Consider the following 18,669-nt stretch of genomic DNA (forward strand, 5'->3'; position numbering starts at 1 on the left):
ATTCCAGCTCAAGAAACCACTCACTTGGCTCAACCATAAGAGGCAACTCCTCGTCCATTAACGTCTGATCATGAGGTTGCAGCAACTCACTCATGTCTTCAGTCTCCACTTCTTTTTTTTTTTTTTTCAGTCTCCACTTCTAATTCTAGTTCTCTCACTGTTCCCACCACATCTGCAGTTACTTCTTCCAGGGAAGTCTTGAACCCCTCAAAGTCATCCATGAGGGTTGGAATTAACTTCTTCCAAACTCCTGTTTATCTTAATATGTTGACTTCTTCCCATGAATTACAAATGTTCTTAATGACATCTAGAATGATGACTCCTTTGTAGGAGGCTTTCCCTTGACTTTGCCCAGATCCATCAGAGGCATCACTATCTATGGCAGCTACAGCCTTCCAAATTGTATTTCCTAAATAGTAAGACTTGAAAGTGAAAATGACTCTTGGATCCACGGACTGAAGAATGCATGCTGTGTTAGCAGGTATGAAAACAACATGGATCTCGTCGTACATTTCTATCAGAGCTTGGGGGGTGACTGGGTGCATCATCAGTGAGCAGAACTATTTTGAAAGGCATCTTTCTAAGCAGTAGATCTCAAGAATGGGCTGAAAATATTCAGTAAATCATTTTGTAAATCGACGCACTCTCATCCAGGTTTTGTTGTTCCATTTAGAGAGCACAGGCAGAGGAGATTTAGTGAAATTCTTAAGGGCCTTCAAGCTTTGGGAATGGCAAACGGGCATTGGCTTCAACCTAAAACCACCAGCTGAGGGTACCTGGTGCCTCAGTCCAGTAAGCTTCTGACTTGATTTCAGCTCAGGTTCTGATCTCAGGGTCCTGAGATTGAGCCCTGTGTCCGGTCAGGCTCTGTCCTCAGCGGAGCATCTGCTTCTCCTTCTCCCTCTGCCCCTTTCCTCCCATACACACACACACTCTCTCTCAAATAAATAAGTAAATCTTTAAATCCAATCAAATCAAATCACCAGCTACATTAGCCCCTAAGAAGAAACTAAGACAGTCCTTTGAAACCACACATTAATTACTCCTCTCTAGTCCTAGATGGCATCTTCTTCTAATAGAAGGCTATTTCATCCACATTGAAAATCTGTTGTTTAGTGTGAATTTTCTTAGCTAGATCTTTTGGAAACTTGTTACAGTCTCTACATCAGTACTTGCCGCTTCACCTTGCACTTTTATGTAACAAACATGGCTTCTTTCCTTAAACCACATGAGCCAACCTCTCTGTTGGCTTCAGACTTTTCTTTTGGCTTCAGACTTTTCTCCTGCAGCTTCCTCCCCTCTCTCAGCCTTCATAGACTTAAAAAGATTTTTGCTGTATATCAGGCATCGTTGGGTCAGGCAATGTTGGGGCTGGTGTGATCTTCTATCCTGACCATGAAAACTTCCTCCATAATGGCTATAAAACTTTTTTTTTTTTTTTAATCATTGGTGTGTTCACTGGAGTAGCAGTTCTAATTTCCGTGAAGAACTTTTTCTTTGCATTCATAACTTGGCTGTTTGGAACAAGAGGCTTAGCTTTTGGCCCACCTTGGATTTTGACATGCCCTCCTCGCTATGCTAACGCATTTCTAGCTTTTGATTTAAAGCGTGAGATGTGCAACTCTTTCTTTCCCTTGAACACTTAGAGGCTGCTGTAGGGTTAGTAACTGCCCCAATTTCAATATTGTTGCAAATAGGGAAGGCCAAGGAGAGGGAGGGAGACGGGAGAACAGCTGGTTGGTAGACCAGTGACAACACAAATGACGTTTACAGTTAAGTCTGCTACCTTGCACGGGCGCAGTTCATGGTGCCCCTAGGCAATTACAATGGTAACATCAAAGATCACTGATCAGAGATCACCATAACAAATATAATAATACTGAAAAAGTCTGAATTATTGAGAGAATTACCAAAATGAGACACAGAGACACGAAGTGAGCAAATGCTGTTGGAAAAATGGCACTGACAGTGTTGCTCAATGCAAGGATACCACAAACCCTCATTTGTAAAAAAACTCAGTGTCTATAAAGTACAATAAAATGAGGTATGTCTGTAATGACTAAAGGGAGAAATCTAAAATTTGTTTGGAAAAGGCAAAATAGCTTAAATAGCGTCTGCCTGAAAGCATCAGGATATCCCAGGCATTGAGACCAAACTGCAGCCAGCAGCTGGGATTGGAGTCTACACTCAATTACTAGCGGCAATATCTTCATCAAGTTACTTAATTACTCTGTACCTTAGGTTCATCACTGGGCACACGAGGGTGAAAGCAGTAGTTAAATATGTGTTACAAGGACTAAATACAGGCAAAACACTTAGAATGGGCACATGGTGAATGCTAAGTAACTTTTGTCATTATCCTTATTTTCAGAGATTATAAAATCATTTAATGTAGGCCAGGAATCCAGTTTTAGACTCTATCCTGAATTTTCTCATCAATAGGTAAGTTGCTTGCATAGCTTCTAAACAATGCAAGAAATTACCAAAATTGAAACTAATTCTTTTCTGTGTTTACTAAATGAAACTCACCCATTTTTTAATTGGTTAAGGTGAACCTTAATTCCTTAAGGTGAATTCAGTCAAATTGTGATGGAAAAAGCATTTGTTGGGAATACTCAATCATTTAGAGGTTTTACCCGTGAAACATCTATGTTGACTAGTTTTGAAGCTATCATCATTGTCAAGACAATATACTTTTCATTTGACCGAATTTTCCCATTCTTCCAAGGTAATCACTGATCTTTCCCTTCCTTTGGTTACTTTAGAAAGTTAATTAGGTTGGTTGAAAAGAAGATCTGTAATTTTTTTATTATTATTATAGGAGAAAAGTACTACTCAAATGTAACATTCTATTTAGAAGTATTTTATGTGAACATTTCTACAATCTATGAGTAGAATACAGTTTTGCTCATTGCAAAAGATTCTCTATGTTCCAAGTTAGGATACTGAAAGATTTCTTAACCAACCAAAATATAGGAACATTTAATTTATATTGCATTTATAATTTGGCCACAACCCACAAATGGTCACAATCCTAAGATACAGTGGCAGGGAGTGAAGGAGAAAATAGGAAGGAGGACAATGTCTTTTCAATGGAAATCATTGCTGATTTTGGACCTGAACTGAAATCTTATACAATTAGTGAAGTTCCATTTGATCATTTCTCTGTACTTTTTTCAAAAACTTTACTTTTTCTATAAGGATAACTCTATCACTTTGGGAAATACATTATAATCTTTTTCTTCTGTATTTTAAATTTTTCTCTCTAGGTCTTTAGACTTTACAACCAAATACTACAATTCTAAAGGCTTGTCCTTGAGGACTCTGCCAAAAAGCGTAGAAACAGTTTCAAACAGTGCTTTTTTTGAGAGTATCTTTTATAAGTTTAAAATATGGGATTCCTGGGTGGCTCAGGGGTTGAGCTGCTGCCTTTGGCTCAGGGCGTGACCCCAGGGTCCTGGGATAGAGTCCCGCATTGGGCTCCCTGCAGGGAGCCTGCTTCTCCCTCTGCCTGTGTCTCTGCCTTCTGTGTCTCTCATGAGTAAATAAAATCTTTAAAAATAAATAAATAAAATAAAATAAATAATAAAATAAAATAAAATATGTACGTCGTGGACTAAATGTTCGTGTTCCACCTCCCAATTCATATGCTAAAGCCTTAACCTCCAGTGTGATACTACTTGGATATGGGCCTTTGGGAGGTGATTTGGGTTAGATGAAGTCATTGAGGATGGGGTCCTCATTATGGGATCAGCGCCCTTGTAAGAAGAGACACTAGAAAACTAGTCTCCTTCTCCTTCTCTTTCTCTCTTTCTCTTTGTATACACAAAGAAAAGGTTGTGTGAGCACACTGAAAGATGGTAGCTGCTTAGAGGCCAAAAGAGGAGACCTCAGAATGAAGTCTATCTTGTCACCACCTTGATCTTGGACTTCTCAGCCCCTAGAACTGAGATACATAAATTTATGTTGTTTATGCCATTGGTCTATGATAATCTAATTATGGCAGCCTGAGCAGACTCAGGGTATTATTATATTTGCAAATCAGCATAAAACATTTTTCTTTTTAAACACTGGATATTTATTCGTGTTATATCCTCACACAAGTGAACATAGACAACAATAACTAAATGTCTTTTTAATTATCACTATTAATGACTATTATAACTTATTGAAGGCTATCTACCATTAGGTCTTACAATAACCTCTAAGATGAATTATTATTTCCATTTCTCAGATAAGAAAACTGCAATTTTGAGATGTGAAGTGACGTGTTAATGAGTAGAGGTCCATTAGTTAATGAGGGGAGAAGCCAGGATTGAATCGGTCTAGTTCCAAGGCTTGCAAACATTCCCCTCTGCCATACTGCTTGGGTACACACAATGGAAGAGATTAAATATACTCAAGACATGAACCCAGACTTTACGGAGCTTATGTTCTAGTTGGTAAGACATGGCAAAATAATGGAAAGGTTATATAATGATACAAAAGATAGACAAGAAACTGATATAAGAAATGGAAAAATATTGCAACTTAGAGTGTTCTCTGACTTGTACGCAGAGTTCCCCAAACTTACTGTCCATGAAACTTATGTGTCATACCTGTTAAAATCGCAAGTTATAACTGTTTTGAGAATTCTAATTCAGAAAATGCTGGCCTAGTTTGTATGTGTACAAGAACTTTAATTTAAGGAAGCTGCGGTGGTCTGGGTGAGCAGGAGAGAGAATTAAGTTCTAAAAACAGTAAACAAATCTCTTGAATCCAAATCTCCAAAATGCAAGTTAACTAAGTCAATAATTTTTTACTTTATCAAACTATTTTTTGAAAACATTCACTGAATGTGTAGCACTGTCTATTTATTAATACATTTAATTCTTATGTAATCCACAACATTCTTATGAGATAGGATCATAATTATAATTTCCATTGTATGAGGAAGGATTGAAGGCTCTGTTGTTACCCAACAGCAAATCAAAGAGCCAGGTTCTGAACCCGGAAGGTCTGGCTCCAGAGCCAGAGCAACCACCCACTATGGTAAACTTCCTCTCTAAGGCAGCTTCATTTTAAACCAACATTTCTGGTAATTCTTGTACAGGCACAATAGACGAGGGTTTGAGAAGATAGTTAGCTGATAACTGAAAGCTGGATCTAGATAGTTGTTCTCAAATTTTAGCAGGCATCGGAGTCCCCTGGAGGGCTTGTTTACACAGATTCCCGGCCCAATGCCCATAGTTTCTCATTCAGTAGAGCTGGGATTGTCTCAGAATGTGCATTTCTAACAAGTTCCCAGTTGAAGCTGATGCTGCTGATCAGCCCATCACATGCTGACCCCAAACTTACTGTTTACCGCCAGTTTAGATGAGACTATAGAAAAGCCTGAATATTTGTGTTAAAGAATTTGGACTTTATTCAGTGTAGGGTGTGTGTGTCTGTGTCTTGTCTTTAATTTTTTTTGACTAATATAACATTATGTGATAGAAAATTCAAAAACTGCAGAGAGTATATGATAAAAGCAAGTCTCCCTGTTTATTCTATTCACCAGCCCCCACAACCTCCTCCCTAGAGCGGTGTACATTTCTAATCTCTTACATATCCTTTCATGATTAGAAAACAGAGGGAAAATGTTTTTTTTTAGCTTTCAGGTACCTAGAATAAAGTTCACTTATTTTCTTGTTATAACAGTTTGGTAAGTAGACTGCTGGAGCTGACTATCTAGGGTATTGACATCATAGGGGCTAAACATTGGATCCAAAAACTAGAGGGTTTTAGGTGTAGGTAGAGACTTTAAATGAGGAAACTAAGCGCACAGAGGGGTTAAATAACTTGTCCAAGTTCACACTTACTAGTGGCATAGCCAGGGTTCATTCATACCCATATTGTTCAACTCCAAAGCCAGTGCTCGTTGCATTTTCCGTCAAGAATTTGAGGCCCAGTGAGAAGAAGGGGCTTACCAGCTTTGCTTAGATTTTCTGATTCCCAGTCCAACAGTCTTTCTGTTTGACTATACTCTATGAGGGAAGGACTTTCTAAGATTTCCATTCAGATATTTGAGTTTTTATTGCTTTTGATCAAGGCTATGAACCTAAGAAGGAGAAGTATGCAGTTTCTCTTCCTATAGATGATCCTTTGTCTCTAGAGCAGTGGGATCCATGAAGTACCAAATATTATAAAACATGTGACTCATATATATTAAGAGGCATCAGAGGTCAACTAACAGCTTAGCTTTGAAATCTGTTGACTTCTCTCAGCCTCCGTCTCTGTAACTGGTGATGGGGAAGGGGAGATCATAATACACATAGAATACTGTTAATGGGGGCTTTAACTAAATAACAATGTGTGTAAAGCACCAAAAGTGGTGTTTGGCACAATGTGAGCAAAAAAAAAAAATGTTATTTTTCATTGTACATTCAGTTCTTAGGGTGGCTGCAACTCCTAGGTACAAACTAAAATTTGACGACAAAAATGATCAATTTTACAAGTCATTTTGCACAAAACCTAGGGAATCCATTTCAACTGTGAAAAAATGTTCAAAAATTAATTCTTCTAGCAATTTTTAATATTTGGACTATTAAAAATGACCAGAGACAATTCTAACATATTAAAACATTCTAAGAGTAGAATGGGAATATCACTACAGCTAGTCTTAACATTTCCAGGATTTTGGTGTCCAGAGTTTTAGGTAGAATGTTTCATAATAAAATGCAGGCTATTCTACTGTTTATAAAAACTTTTTGATGTGACGTGGAATGCCATTAAATAAGATCATAATCAAATTTCACCTTTAGCCTTGCACTAAACTTCTGATCAATTCTGAATTTCCTAAGAAAAACCAACCTATTGTTATTATTGTTGTTATTCTTACTTCATACAGATTGCTTATTAAGGTATACTACAAAATTTTAGATAGTTTGTTTTTTGCCACATATGCAAATTCAAAACATTTGTATGCAGGTGAGACATACAGTGAGAACATAAGTTAGATAATGGCTCTCGTACTTTTACTATACAAAACATGATGGGATATAGAACAGATATCTTCAAACTTGTTGATCTTAGGACCCCTTTACACTCTTAAAAATCATTGGTAACCCTAAAGAATGTGTGTTTATATTTTTTATATTTATCGATATCGACTATATTATAGATTAAAACAGGAGTTTTAAACATAATTATTACCTGTTAATAATAGTAAACCTATAAAATGTTAAATAACACATTTTTATTCAAAGTAACCATATTTTTCCCAAACAAAAACATTTAGTGTAAAAGGTGACGCTGTTTTTATTTTTGTAAATCTCTTCAATGTTTGCTTAATAGATGGCACTGGATTTTCATATCCGCTTATGTGTTCAATCTGCTGTGACATAGTGTTTTGACTGAATTATATGTAACACAATCCAACCCCCCACAGATATGTAGTTGAAGAAAAGAGGAATATTCCAATAGTTCTTTTGAATAATTGTGATTATTCTTTGATACTAAACCAAAACTCAACAAGTGGTAGTTTTTGAGGGGATAACTTCAATGTAAAATCTGAAATGATATCAGTGAATTTCTTATTCTTCATATCAATACATCACAATCAACTGGTCTGTTTTGTATTTTGAATGGGTCTCTTACTTGTACCTGATCTTGTAACTCATGCATTGGTCATTTGGAAATACTACTTCACTGAGTTATACGGATTTTCCAGATGCTGACACATTTCATAATATAATATAAACAAATTACATTAATTTATATCACACTATCACACCAGAAAAGTCTATAAGTATTGGAAAGCTGTCAAGCTCACAGTGGCAGATAGGAATTTTCCAAAATTCCAATTTTTGCTTGATAGCTCAAATTTTACTGTCAGTGACAAATACTGTCAGTTGTTTTCCTGGAAATGACAAGCTCACTTTGTTCATTTTTTTGATAAAATGTCTTCCCAAAGCCCAAGTTTAAATAACCAGTTTGTCAGTCATTCTTTTTCTTAAAGACTATTTTTTTAGAGCTGCCTTAAGTTCACAGCAAAATTGAGAAGAAGGAATAGAGATTTCCCATATGCTTCCCACTGGCTTCTGTTTGTTTGCTTTTTCAATGTTTTTTGTGTATGTTTTAGTTCATTCTTCTAATACTTCCCCTCTATTTTCCCTGAAACAATAATCAAAGGCAGATAATGGCATTTAAAAATATCTGAAAAAATGATCTTTTATGACTAGATTCTTAACCTCTATCCTTAGAAACCAGTAATCAACTTTTGAATCGAATAGGCCCATTTATCTTTGATGAATCTTTTTCATACTTTCAAAGACAAATAATTTTATTAATTTTTAAAAATTAAAATGAAGACTATGTAAATGACCTAGCACTCAAATTCATTACATGCTAAAAAAGCAACTTTGCTTTGTGCATTTTTAGTTTATCAAACTTCTTTAATTTGTCTTCACAGATGTAGGGCAATTAGTTTATATGACTTTATATAAGAAGTGTGAACATAAGGGTCAAAATACCAATCATGGCCTTGGTAGAGATAAATGGAGTTGAATTTAGTTTACTTGAATATTGACCTAAAGAAGAAAATTAGTACCTAAGACTATAATTAGATAGGACGAAGTTTTTAAAAGCATCAGACTGATAAAGATAATTAGTTTTATGTACCCCAAAAGAAAGTTAATTTCCCTCTCTATTGGAGAAAATGGGACTAAATGTAGGTAGAAACATACTGCAATGGTATGGGCATTAAAATACTAAAAATAGTTAATATTTTTTTAAAAATTGAGATGTTTACTACTTTCCAAAATTTGAATATTGGAATTTGAATTTAGCCAAATTGTTCTGCTCTTTGGAAGCGAGATTTTTCCATATCAGTGGTTACTTGCCAATTTGGAGCAAGGGAGAGAGAGAGAAAAGGGTATGAGAAACCTTTGGGATTAAAGATTATGTCCACCATCTTGATCATGGTGATTATTTCATGGCTTTATATCTACGTCAAAACTTATCAAATTGTAGACTTTAAATATGAATATTATATTACATGTCAATTATACATATTGAATCTCACTTTGAAAAATGGCCAAGCTTTCCCCATCCCCCAAACATACCTAGATCTGTTAAATTATGGATTTATGTAATTTTTCACACTGACATGTGGGGCAGGATTCCTATAGAATGGCCTTACATAATTTTAGAATGAAGAGAGCATATTGATTTCTCCCTTGACACAAGTCATAAACAAAAGCATTTCAATGAAACATTGATAAAAATATATATATTTCTTAAAGAACTGTGAACCAAATGTTAGTGTCAACATAAAACTAGGAAGAAATTGTTCTCAAATAAATGGGATATATTGCATCCTTAAAAGGCAATGATGGCCTTTCATCCTGAAGCTTTCAAAAGTGCAAGCTAATAGTATAATGCTAAGCAAGATAAGTCAGAAAAAGACAAATAGCATATGCTTTCTACTCAAGTTAGAATTTAAGAAACAAACAAACAAACACCAAGCTAAGGAAACAAAAAAGAGAGAGAGAGAGAGAAACCGGGAAACAGACTCTTAACTATAGAGAACAAACTGCTAGTTACCAGAGGGGAAGTAGCTGGGGGGTGGATGGGTGAGATAGGTGATGGGGATTGAAGGGTGCACTTGTGTGACCAGCACTGAGTGATGTATGGAATTGTTGAATCACTATATTGTACACCTGAAACTAATATAACACTGCAGGTTTACTATACTGGAATTAAAATAAAAACCTAATAAGTTTTTTCAAAAATAACCACACAAAATTTGTAATAAAAGTTGAAAGAAACTCAATAAAATTTCCTCCAAAGTATAAAAAAATTCAATCTAACAAGCTCTGCTGCATTTTCATTTGATTATTTAGTATTTCATATTTATTTCTTTTCCCTTTTTCATTTTTTTTCTTTTCTTTCAAATTTTTATTTGACTTCTAGTCAGTTAACATATAATGTAATACTGGCTTCGGGAGTAGAATTTAGTGATTCATCACTTACAAATAACACCCAGTGCTCATCACAACAAGTGCCCTCCTTAATACCCATCACCCATTAGTATTTCATGTTTAATGTTAGCATTGATACAACAGAATTGACATCTGCCATTTTAAAAAAATGCAAACTAAACAGATGCCTATCTCTTCAGCTTCTAAAAATACATTAAACTTCTATGAATATCAGTTAGCAATAGCTATTATATTATTATAAATAACACTCACAGTACTATTATATAGTATTATTACTATAAACAATTACTAACAAAATGTATAAATCACTTACAGTGTAATGGTAACATATACAAACTACAGAGCTTTATACAAACTGATTTGACTTCATAAGACATATTCAAGTGAATTTTGAGCTGCTCCTCAGTCAAGACCACCAAATTAATAGTATCTGGGAAATTACAGGCAATAACATAATTAAATATCCAGGTAATCCCTTTGCTCACCAATGAGTCATAGTTATTTCTCATATTGTATAGTTAGGTCTCAGTGCAATATTCAGATATAAACCTAAATTAAGATAGAAAATGTTTTGTAAAGAAAATTGAACATATCCTTTTGTGTGGCTTAGCGGGGCCGACTGGTATGAAACTGTGTCACTTACTTTCCGATCGTGTTGGGTAGAATTGTAAGTTGATTGTCATCTACTTTGAGAGTAGTTAGTTTTTTCAACAGTCCTAAGAGAGAGAAGAAGGCTGATTAATACCTAAGAACAGATCTCTGACCGGACGTACAGTATGAAAGAAAAAGAATCACTTGTGGTGACTATTTGTCATGCCACTTGGCTCTACTCTGCTAACACAAACTACAAATATATTTGTATGTAGTCCAGTTGCAAGACCTTCACTGGCATCAGTGGGAGCTCAGGTACGTCAATGCAGACAGACCAATACAGGGCTGACAGCAACGCCACCGCATTTCCCTTATCTATTACGCTGCAAAGGGACCAGATGAACACTTTGAAGCCGGCTGTGATTTAATATTTAATTAACTCCTAAGCACTGATCACTAACATTCCTGTTGTGATACAAATTAAAAACAAATCTGAAGTGTACCTAATAATCAACAAACGGGGACTGGGGTGTTGTGCAATGCAGTGGGTTATAATTATGGACTTGGAAAATTTCAACATATGACCTCATACTCTTTTCGTTACCATAAATCCCTGACTTGGATCAGCAAAAAGCACTAAAAACTTGCAATTTTAATATACTGAGTAGAACTGGCCAAGAATTGGTTTCAACTATTTATATTTCACTGTCAGATTTATGCCTTCCATACCCTCACCGACTGCTCCATTCCCGGGGTTTAATGAGTGATGGGCACAGAGTAACTGAAGAACAGCTTCCTTCATGGAGCCCCAGGGCAGTAGCTGTGTGGCCTAAACAGCCAACGTCCAAGGGCAAAGCGTGGTTAATTTTTTGTTTTATGTTGGAAATATGCATATATGCTGTAGGCTACTTGTTTTACAGAAAACTTGTTATTTTTTAAGAATTTTCAGGTTTTTTTTCTTTAATCCAACAGAGAGAAAGAGAAAAGTTGCTTTGCTGGATATAGTAGGTTTCGTGGTCAAATGTGTTTGGGAAATGCTACATGAAACCACACTAATCATACTTCTGTAATGAAGTTTTTCCAGGAGCTTTTCCTGTATCCGTGCAGCAATGTGACCCCAAAGTGACTGTGGAGCGAATGTGAGCGTGCAGGGCGCCCTGTACAGCCAGCGATTCGTGCACTTGCCCTGGGAAGCTGCTGCAGATCACGCCCACCCACCTCCAATGTTCTCAGGATTCCTTAAAGGCACAAAGTAAGTCAGAACAAGATGTGGAATAAAACGTGATTATTGTACTTTGAATTCCAGCATGCTCCTCCGCTACATGCTCTGTAGAAGCACCAGAGTCCCCGCTCCCCCGGAGAGAAGGGTGCTAGTGGAAGGGCAGCTGCTTGAGGAAATGTCCACACAGTAGCAGAGCTTAACACGCCAGCCTGAGCCCCAGGATACGGGGCCGAAAGAGGGCGCCGGGGAAAGAGGCGACTCTCCCGGGGTCCTTCATCCCCCAAGGGTGCTCACCCACTGCCGTGTTCATGTTTAAAGGGTGACTGCATCGCTCCAGCTTCTCTGGTGTGTATGTGAGAAATACCAGCCTTGGAAACACAAAAGAGCGTGTTCATCGGTTGTGAAAAGAAAACAGGGGGTGATGGATTACAGCCAAACTTTACGCCTTGGTGGCCCTTACCAAGCGGCTGCACCTGCCCACAGTGGAGCAAGGGGAGGGCTGACGGTCTCACCAGCCCCACTGGGTCCTGAGGAGTTGGGGGCTGGGTGACAGATGGCCTTTAAGAGAATCACAGTGCCAGAGTCTGAAAGTGGTGGTGACAAGTCTTGAGGCACGCTAGGGACTAAAACCGAAAGGTTGATGCAACAATTTTTTGAAGGACGCAGGAGTGGCTCTGACCCCCCATGGAAGCTTCTGCAGCTTTAAAGGTGGAAGCCAGCTAGGTCTCTTTGCTTAGCTCCGTGTCTGTTCAATTGGGGTGCGGCTACTTTGTCACTCACGTATTCTATCCAAGGGGATGCTCTTTGGACACATTCTGGAGCTTCTGTAGCCACACGGATGTCCCTGGAGCAGAAAGAGGACCTCACCCTCACCTTCGCTGCTCATGACTTCTCCCAGCAGATCATTCCTTTACTGCATTTCTGTACCATGTCTGCTTGGACTTTCCTCTTCTACCCTACAGGAATCGAAGGTGTTGAACCCTGTTCCTTCCCGCTCTTTGTGCCCTTCCCTAATTCCCCACCTCTTTACCGGACTCTGCCAACGTAGAAGTACTGAAGGGAAAGAAAAAGGAAGCTTCTTACTATGATTTCAGCTACTTATATATAAATGTGTAATAAGCAGCGATGCATGAAACATTACTATGATTTGTTATAAAAAATAGCTTATGTTTACATGGCATTTACGTGTAGGCAATGGAGTTTTGAAAGCCAAATAGCTGTGCGCTCATCAAATTTAAGATGACAACGATAGCTAACATGAGCACTTACTATGTGCCAGGTACTGTTCCAAGCAATTTTGCATGTATGAATTCATTTATTGCTGAAAACAATCCAGGAGGCAGGTGGTCTGACTGCTCTACTTAATAGATGAAGAAATTGAGCACAGAGAGTTACATAGCTGGTCTAAGGCCACAAAGCTAGCAAGATAGAAAAGCCAGAATTTGAACTCAGGTGACTCGACTACTAAACCTGTGAATAAGATAAATCATTTTGGAAAGTAAAAAAAAAAAAAAATGAAAGCTCTATCTAGAAGAGTAAAAGAGCCCCTTTCATTTTCCCTGGAACCAGACAAGGAAAGAGACTCAGCATATGGGTTTTGTTGAGTGCATCACCCCATTCAAATACCTCACAGCTGCAGAGGAACTAACGTTGAGGGGAAGGAAGGAAAGATTTTAATTTTAGTTGCTATTTTTCATTATTAATTGACTCTATGAAATTTCTTATCTTTACTGTTCTCCTAAATGTTGGTAGCCTGATGATGTCCAAATAAAGAAGCCAAGAGGCAATTCCCCATCCAGTCAGAAGCAATTCTTTTAGGGCCTTAGAACACAGCTCTGTCTCCTATCCAGACACTTCTCTTGGCCCAAGAAAGGAACTTTTGGAGGAAAGTTAGCCATTTTGGAGGAAAGTTAGCCTCCCTATAATCAGGGAGTCAGGCAACCCTGCAATTGCACAAATGTAATTTTCTCTGAAAGGTCAATAGGGTCCAAAGAGACAGCCTGAGGAGTAAGCTGTTACAACAAAGTTACCGGCCTCATTTGAGCCATTCAGATTCTTAATGAAAGTGTTCAATACACAGGCCCACCTACCCATCCTGTCTGCTGCTCCTAGCCAACTACCCAGTCTGACCTTTTCTACCACCCTCCATTCTGTCTGCCCCGCACCGCGAGAAGGCTGATTTCCTAGGCTGCTTTCTGGAAGGAAGATATTTTAAACAAATAATTATATCATCTTTTATTTCACTATGCACCATTTTCATTTCCAGGATTTCTAATTGTTTTTTTTTTTCATAACCCCCTATTCTTAGTCAGTTTTTGTCTTTGTTTTAGAAGTTCTTATTTTTATGAATGTTATTCTAACTTTTGTCTATTCGAGGATCTACACATACCTAAAAATCATTTTTTACATCGCTGGATGACTTGGGTTTCTCCTGGTAAATTATCCCATTTGAGTTTTTTGTTGTTAAAACATTAGTTTTCCTTTAGGATTTTTGTTTGCATGCTCATTCGTGAGGGTGAATGTTTTCTCCTTACCTATGCTCATCCCTCCCTGTCTGGCAGTTTTCTGGCTCCCTACCCCTGATCCCAGGTGTCTGGAGTTCAGAACCAGGGTTCACCTTAGGCGACATGAAGCTCTCAGCCCATGTGGATAGTGCAGATCCAATCCGAACTAGCTGTGACTTGTCAGGGTTTTCAGCAGTGAATCTGTTATCTGTTCTTTCCAACACTAGGTCCATATAGTGGTTGTAGATTGTTCAGGCTCTCTTCACAGAAAAGGGGTTGTTGCCTCAATCTCCTGTGCATTTGGACTCATCTGTTATGCTTATAGCACCTTTTTTTTTTCACTGCAGAAATGGAACTTACAGCTCTTTGTGGTCTGGAGCCCTTTAGGCCTAGGGTCATCTCTATATTCCCGTTCTAGCTCAGGTTGAGGTAGATGTTCATTCTTCTTAATAAGCATGGCTAAATTATCTTATTTGCTGAATATTTAAGAAACCCTCATTATAAACTAGGGATAGTTCATGGTACTGAGGAGGCAGTAAGGAACAAAATTATATTCTTCAAATATAAGTAATTTTTCTATTCTCTTTACATCTTTGAAGATATACAGCTTGGCGATCGAGTGGTAGTACGAGGCATGTATCTTGACCAGATGGTCATCTCTGTCATCTTAAACCAAGGTTGCTCTTTTTAACCATTAGACTTCCTCACCTTCTACAACATAAAACAGTGTTTTCTAAACTTATCTTACTACAAGTTTCATCTACGATGTTTAATAAAAACAAATCAGAGGACCCATCACAAACTTACTGAATCAGAATTTTCAGAGAAAGAGTCTGGAAATGTGTAAGTGTTCAATAAAGCTCTCAGATAACTCTTCTAATGGAATGAGCTGGAAAATACTGTTATAAAGTATGTGATTATATAAATAAAAAAATTATCAAATCCAGATAGAAAGAAAACCTAGCCTGCTGTGTTAAAACTACTATATAAAAGATCTATAACAAAAATGGATTGGGTGCTTACGCATATTAAGACCAATTCTCTGCTGTCATGAATCTTAACAGCATATAAAAGACAATATATCTGTTTTTAATAATAGAACCACAAAGAGATTTTATATTTATTATACTTCTTTATGTCATTTCTAGATTATAGCAGTGTTATAATAGTATTGAAAATAGGAGATGGCAGGACCCTGTGGATAGAAGCTACTCTAATTCTATGGTGATAAAAGGAGACATGCATAGTCATCAAATCATTCTAAATATAAGAAATATACTTTTTATAATAACACTTTACAACTTAAAATATCTGAATTTTAAAAAAATCAATTTGGTACGATCATTTTAACAGGAGAGCCTTCTTGAATTTGTTAACTAGTGTTACCATTTCATTTTAAGATATTGGTAAACTACTATTTTTACATCTTGCATAATGAACTTGGTAATTTATTAGTATCAGTCAGGCTAAGAGCATATTCCCTATAACTACTGACCAACTAGGACTAAGCCAAAAAAGACAATGATATATTTCATATAAACATTCATGAATATTCTCACCTATAGAGTCAGGCAACTGTTGCAACATATTGGATGACAGTAAGAGGTCCTCAAGGGCTTCACATCCAGAAATTTCCATGTCAACCGTTTCTATTCTGTTTTTTGACATATCCAGGTATACCAACATCTTTAACTTCCCTATAGACTTGATAACATTGCATAAACTCAGGGTTAGTTGAGAAACTTTCACAAGACATTTGAAAGTTATAAAAAGCACAACACTGTAAAACTTATTTTAAAAGCAGCTACAATAATAACAAGCATTGGCAGGAATGTAGAGAAATCGCAATCCTCGTACACTGCTAGCAGGAATTTAAAATTGTGCGGCTACTTTGAAAAACAGTTAGAAAATGCTGGAGTTTCTGTATGACCCAGCCATCCCTAGGCATATACTCAAGAATGCAATATAAGTCCACACAAAATCGTAAATGTTCAAAGCGGTATTATCCACAGTAGTCAAAAAATGGAAACAATCTAAATGCCTATCATTTGATGAATAGATAAACAAAATGTGGTATATCCTCATGTTGTAATATTATTTTGCAATAAATGCAAATATATGCTACAAAATGGATGAGCCTTCAAAACATATGCTGCGAAAGATGCCAGTAACAAAAAATCCACCTGCTGCACGATTCTATTTATATGAAACGTCCAGAATAAGCATCTCTATAGAGACAGAGAGCGGATTAGAGTTGCTGGAGGTTTGGGGGGAAGGGGACATGGGATTGATTGGGACTGGCTTCAAGGTTTCTTCTGGGGATAATGGAAATGTTCTAAAATTAGATTGTGGTGATGGCTATTTAACCATGTGAATATTCTAAAAGCCACTGAATTGTATATTTTAAATGAGTGAATTTTATGGTATGTGAATTATATCTCAATACAACACTCGACACTGCAGAAGAAATCAGCCAATCAATCAATCAAAATAAAGATTGCCACCCAAATAACATATGTTGACATGTTGATTCTTACAATTCCAAACACATAAAAAAAGGTTTTAAATCATGATTTGGACTTTATCCTACTAAACAGTTTCAATATTTTGTTCATTCAACAGTTCTTTTTGAGGATCTACTACATGTCAGGGCTTGTGTTACACATGGAAAAACAATCATAAAGAAGTCAACTAAGTATGATGAGAGACTTGTCATGATACAGACAAAGTCTTTGATTCTTACAGAGCTCGTAGTAGTGGAGGAAACTGTCAAATAAACAAACAATTATGATTATTTATAATGGTAGCAAGAAAAACTAGCATGTGTAGAACGCCGTAGAAGCACAGGGCTGCAAACTGCCTGGAAGACATAGCTTGTCAAGAAAAGGAGAACCTGCACCCGGAAGAGAAAATGACTCAGACACTCACAGCAAAATGTGAAAAATCATGGCATGTGTGAGGAAGAGTGGGAAATTTGATTTACAGCATTACAAGAAGCCAGGTGTTAAAAGGCCTTGCGCGTTATGTGAGGAGATGTAAATTCTACCGAACAGGCAAGGAAAGCTGCTCAAGGCTTTTAAGACAGAATGACACGATCAGATTTGTGCTTTAAAACACTGCCTTCAGGGAGCTGTGGAGGAAAGATTCATGGTGGGAGTGGCGGAGACCCATCAGAAGGTTCTGGAAACATGGCAGCTGAGGAGATGAGAAGGACCTGAGTTAAGGCAGCAGATGTGAGCATGAAGAGGGGACGGGCTTGAGAAAACTTTAGAAGTGGGAGAATTAGATTCACAAGTAACTGCTGAGGACAGGGAAGAACAAAGTCCTACCGTGAACAGGAATTACGGGGACTGCTTAGCTGGGACGTGGACCACGGGAGTCAAAGCAAGATGAAAGTCCTCATTTTCTTTCTCTTTCAGGGCATGTTTTGCAAATAAATGCCCCCCACACACCCGCGTTCAGTGGGTCATCTGTCCTTCTAACCTACCTGGGCACACTTTAGTATACTGTCTCTAATTATTTGACAGAGTGGAAATAAATAAGTCAATAAACTTATTATGCACACAAGCACACCCTCGGTACTGTGCTGAGTACCTTACATATATTATTCGATTTAATATTTCATATCCTGGCTGCTCCAAATGTGTTTTGCAGACCAGCAGCATTGGCACCGTCTGGAAGCCTGTCAGGAATGTGGATCTCAGACCCACTCCAGACCTACTGAATCAGAATCTGCACTTTAGCACACATTACAGCTTAGTAATTATGTGATGTCACACACTGGGTTCCCTGGAAAGCAGAGACAAAGAGAAGTTTATGCGAGAGTGTCCTTGGGATCAATACCAGTGGAAAGATAGAGGGAGAAAGGAAGCATGACTGGGCAGATGCAGAAGCCCAGCTGTGATGGGTCTTGAGGGAGTCTGCAGCAGGCTCTTCAGGGCTCACTAAGTTGGGACTGCCCTGTAATTGTCCCGAGGAAGACCGAGGAGCCAGACCTTTATCACCAGTCGCTGGGTGGAAGTCTCCCAGAATAGGGATGTGACCCGCGTAGGGAGGTTCTGTTCAGCTGGAGCAGTTCCTGAAGAAGGTGGAGAGCTGCAAGTAGCATTCCCAGAAGCTTCAGGAATAGAGTCAGTTCTTCATTCCAAGAGGATGATGCATGCCAGCATCTACTACCAGTAACCTTCCAAGGTTACCCCATTAAGAAGGGTGCAGCTAAGATTCAAACTCACTTTTCTCAGATGACAGACTACAAAGCCTGTTGATTATATGGGCAGTTACTGACCTCTAACTCCCTAATTAACCCAGCACATATCTGTAGCCCTGCTCCCTCCCGTCCTCCCCATGGAGGCAGAGAATGTGAGCAAGCTCTTGGAGTAGATAAACAGTG

General features: G+C 37.8%; 1 protein-coding gene across 6 annotated transcripts in view; it reads right to left on the reverse strand.

The window, feature by feature from the left end:
- Nucleotides 1–18,669, reverse strand: part of LRRC7 (leucine rich repeat containing 7) — a 492,830-nt gene that overhangs the window by 109,918 nt on the left and 364,243 nt on the right. For all 6 annotated transcript variants that reach the window (XM_041746971.1, XM_041746970.1, XM_041746976.1 and 3 more), the window contains 2 exons: nt 15,839–15,983; nt 10,606–10,678 (listed from right to left, as the gene is read on the reverse strand). In XM_041746971.1, the coding sequence (XP_041602905.1) occupies nt 10,606–10,678; nt 15,839–15,983 (218 nt within the window). The remainder of the gene's footprint in view (nt 1–10,605; nt 10,679–15,838; nt 15,984–18,669) is intronic.

The sequence above is a fragment of the Vulpes lagopus genome, chromosome 3 (genome assembly GCF_018345385.1).
Source record: "Vulpes lagopus strain Blue_001 chromosome 3, ASM1834538v1, whole genome shotgun sequence".
NCBI lineage: Eukaryota > Metazoa > Chordata > Mammalia > Carnivora > Canidae > Vulpes > Vulpes lagopus.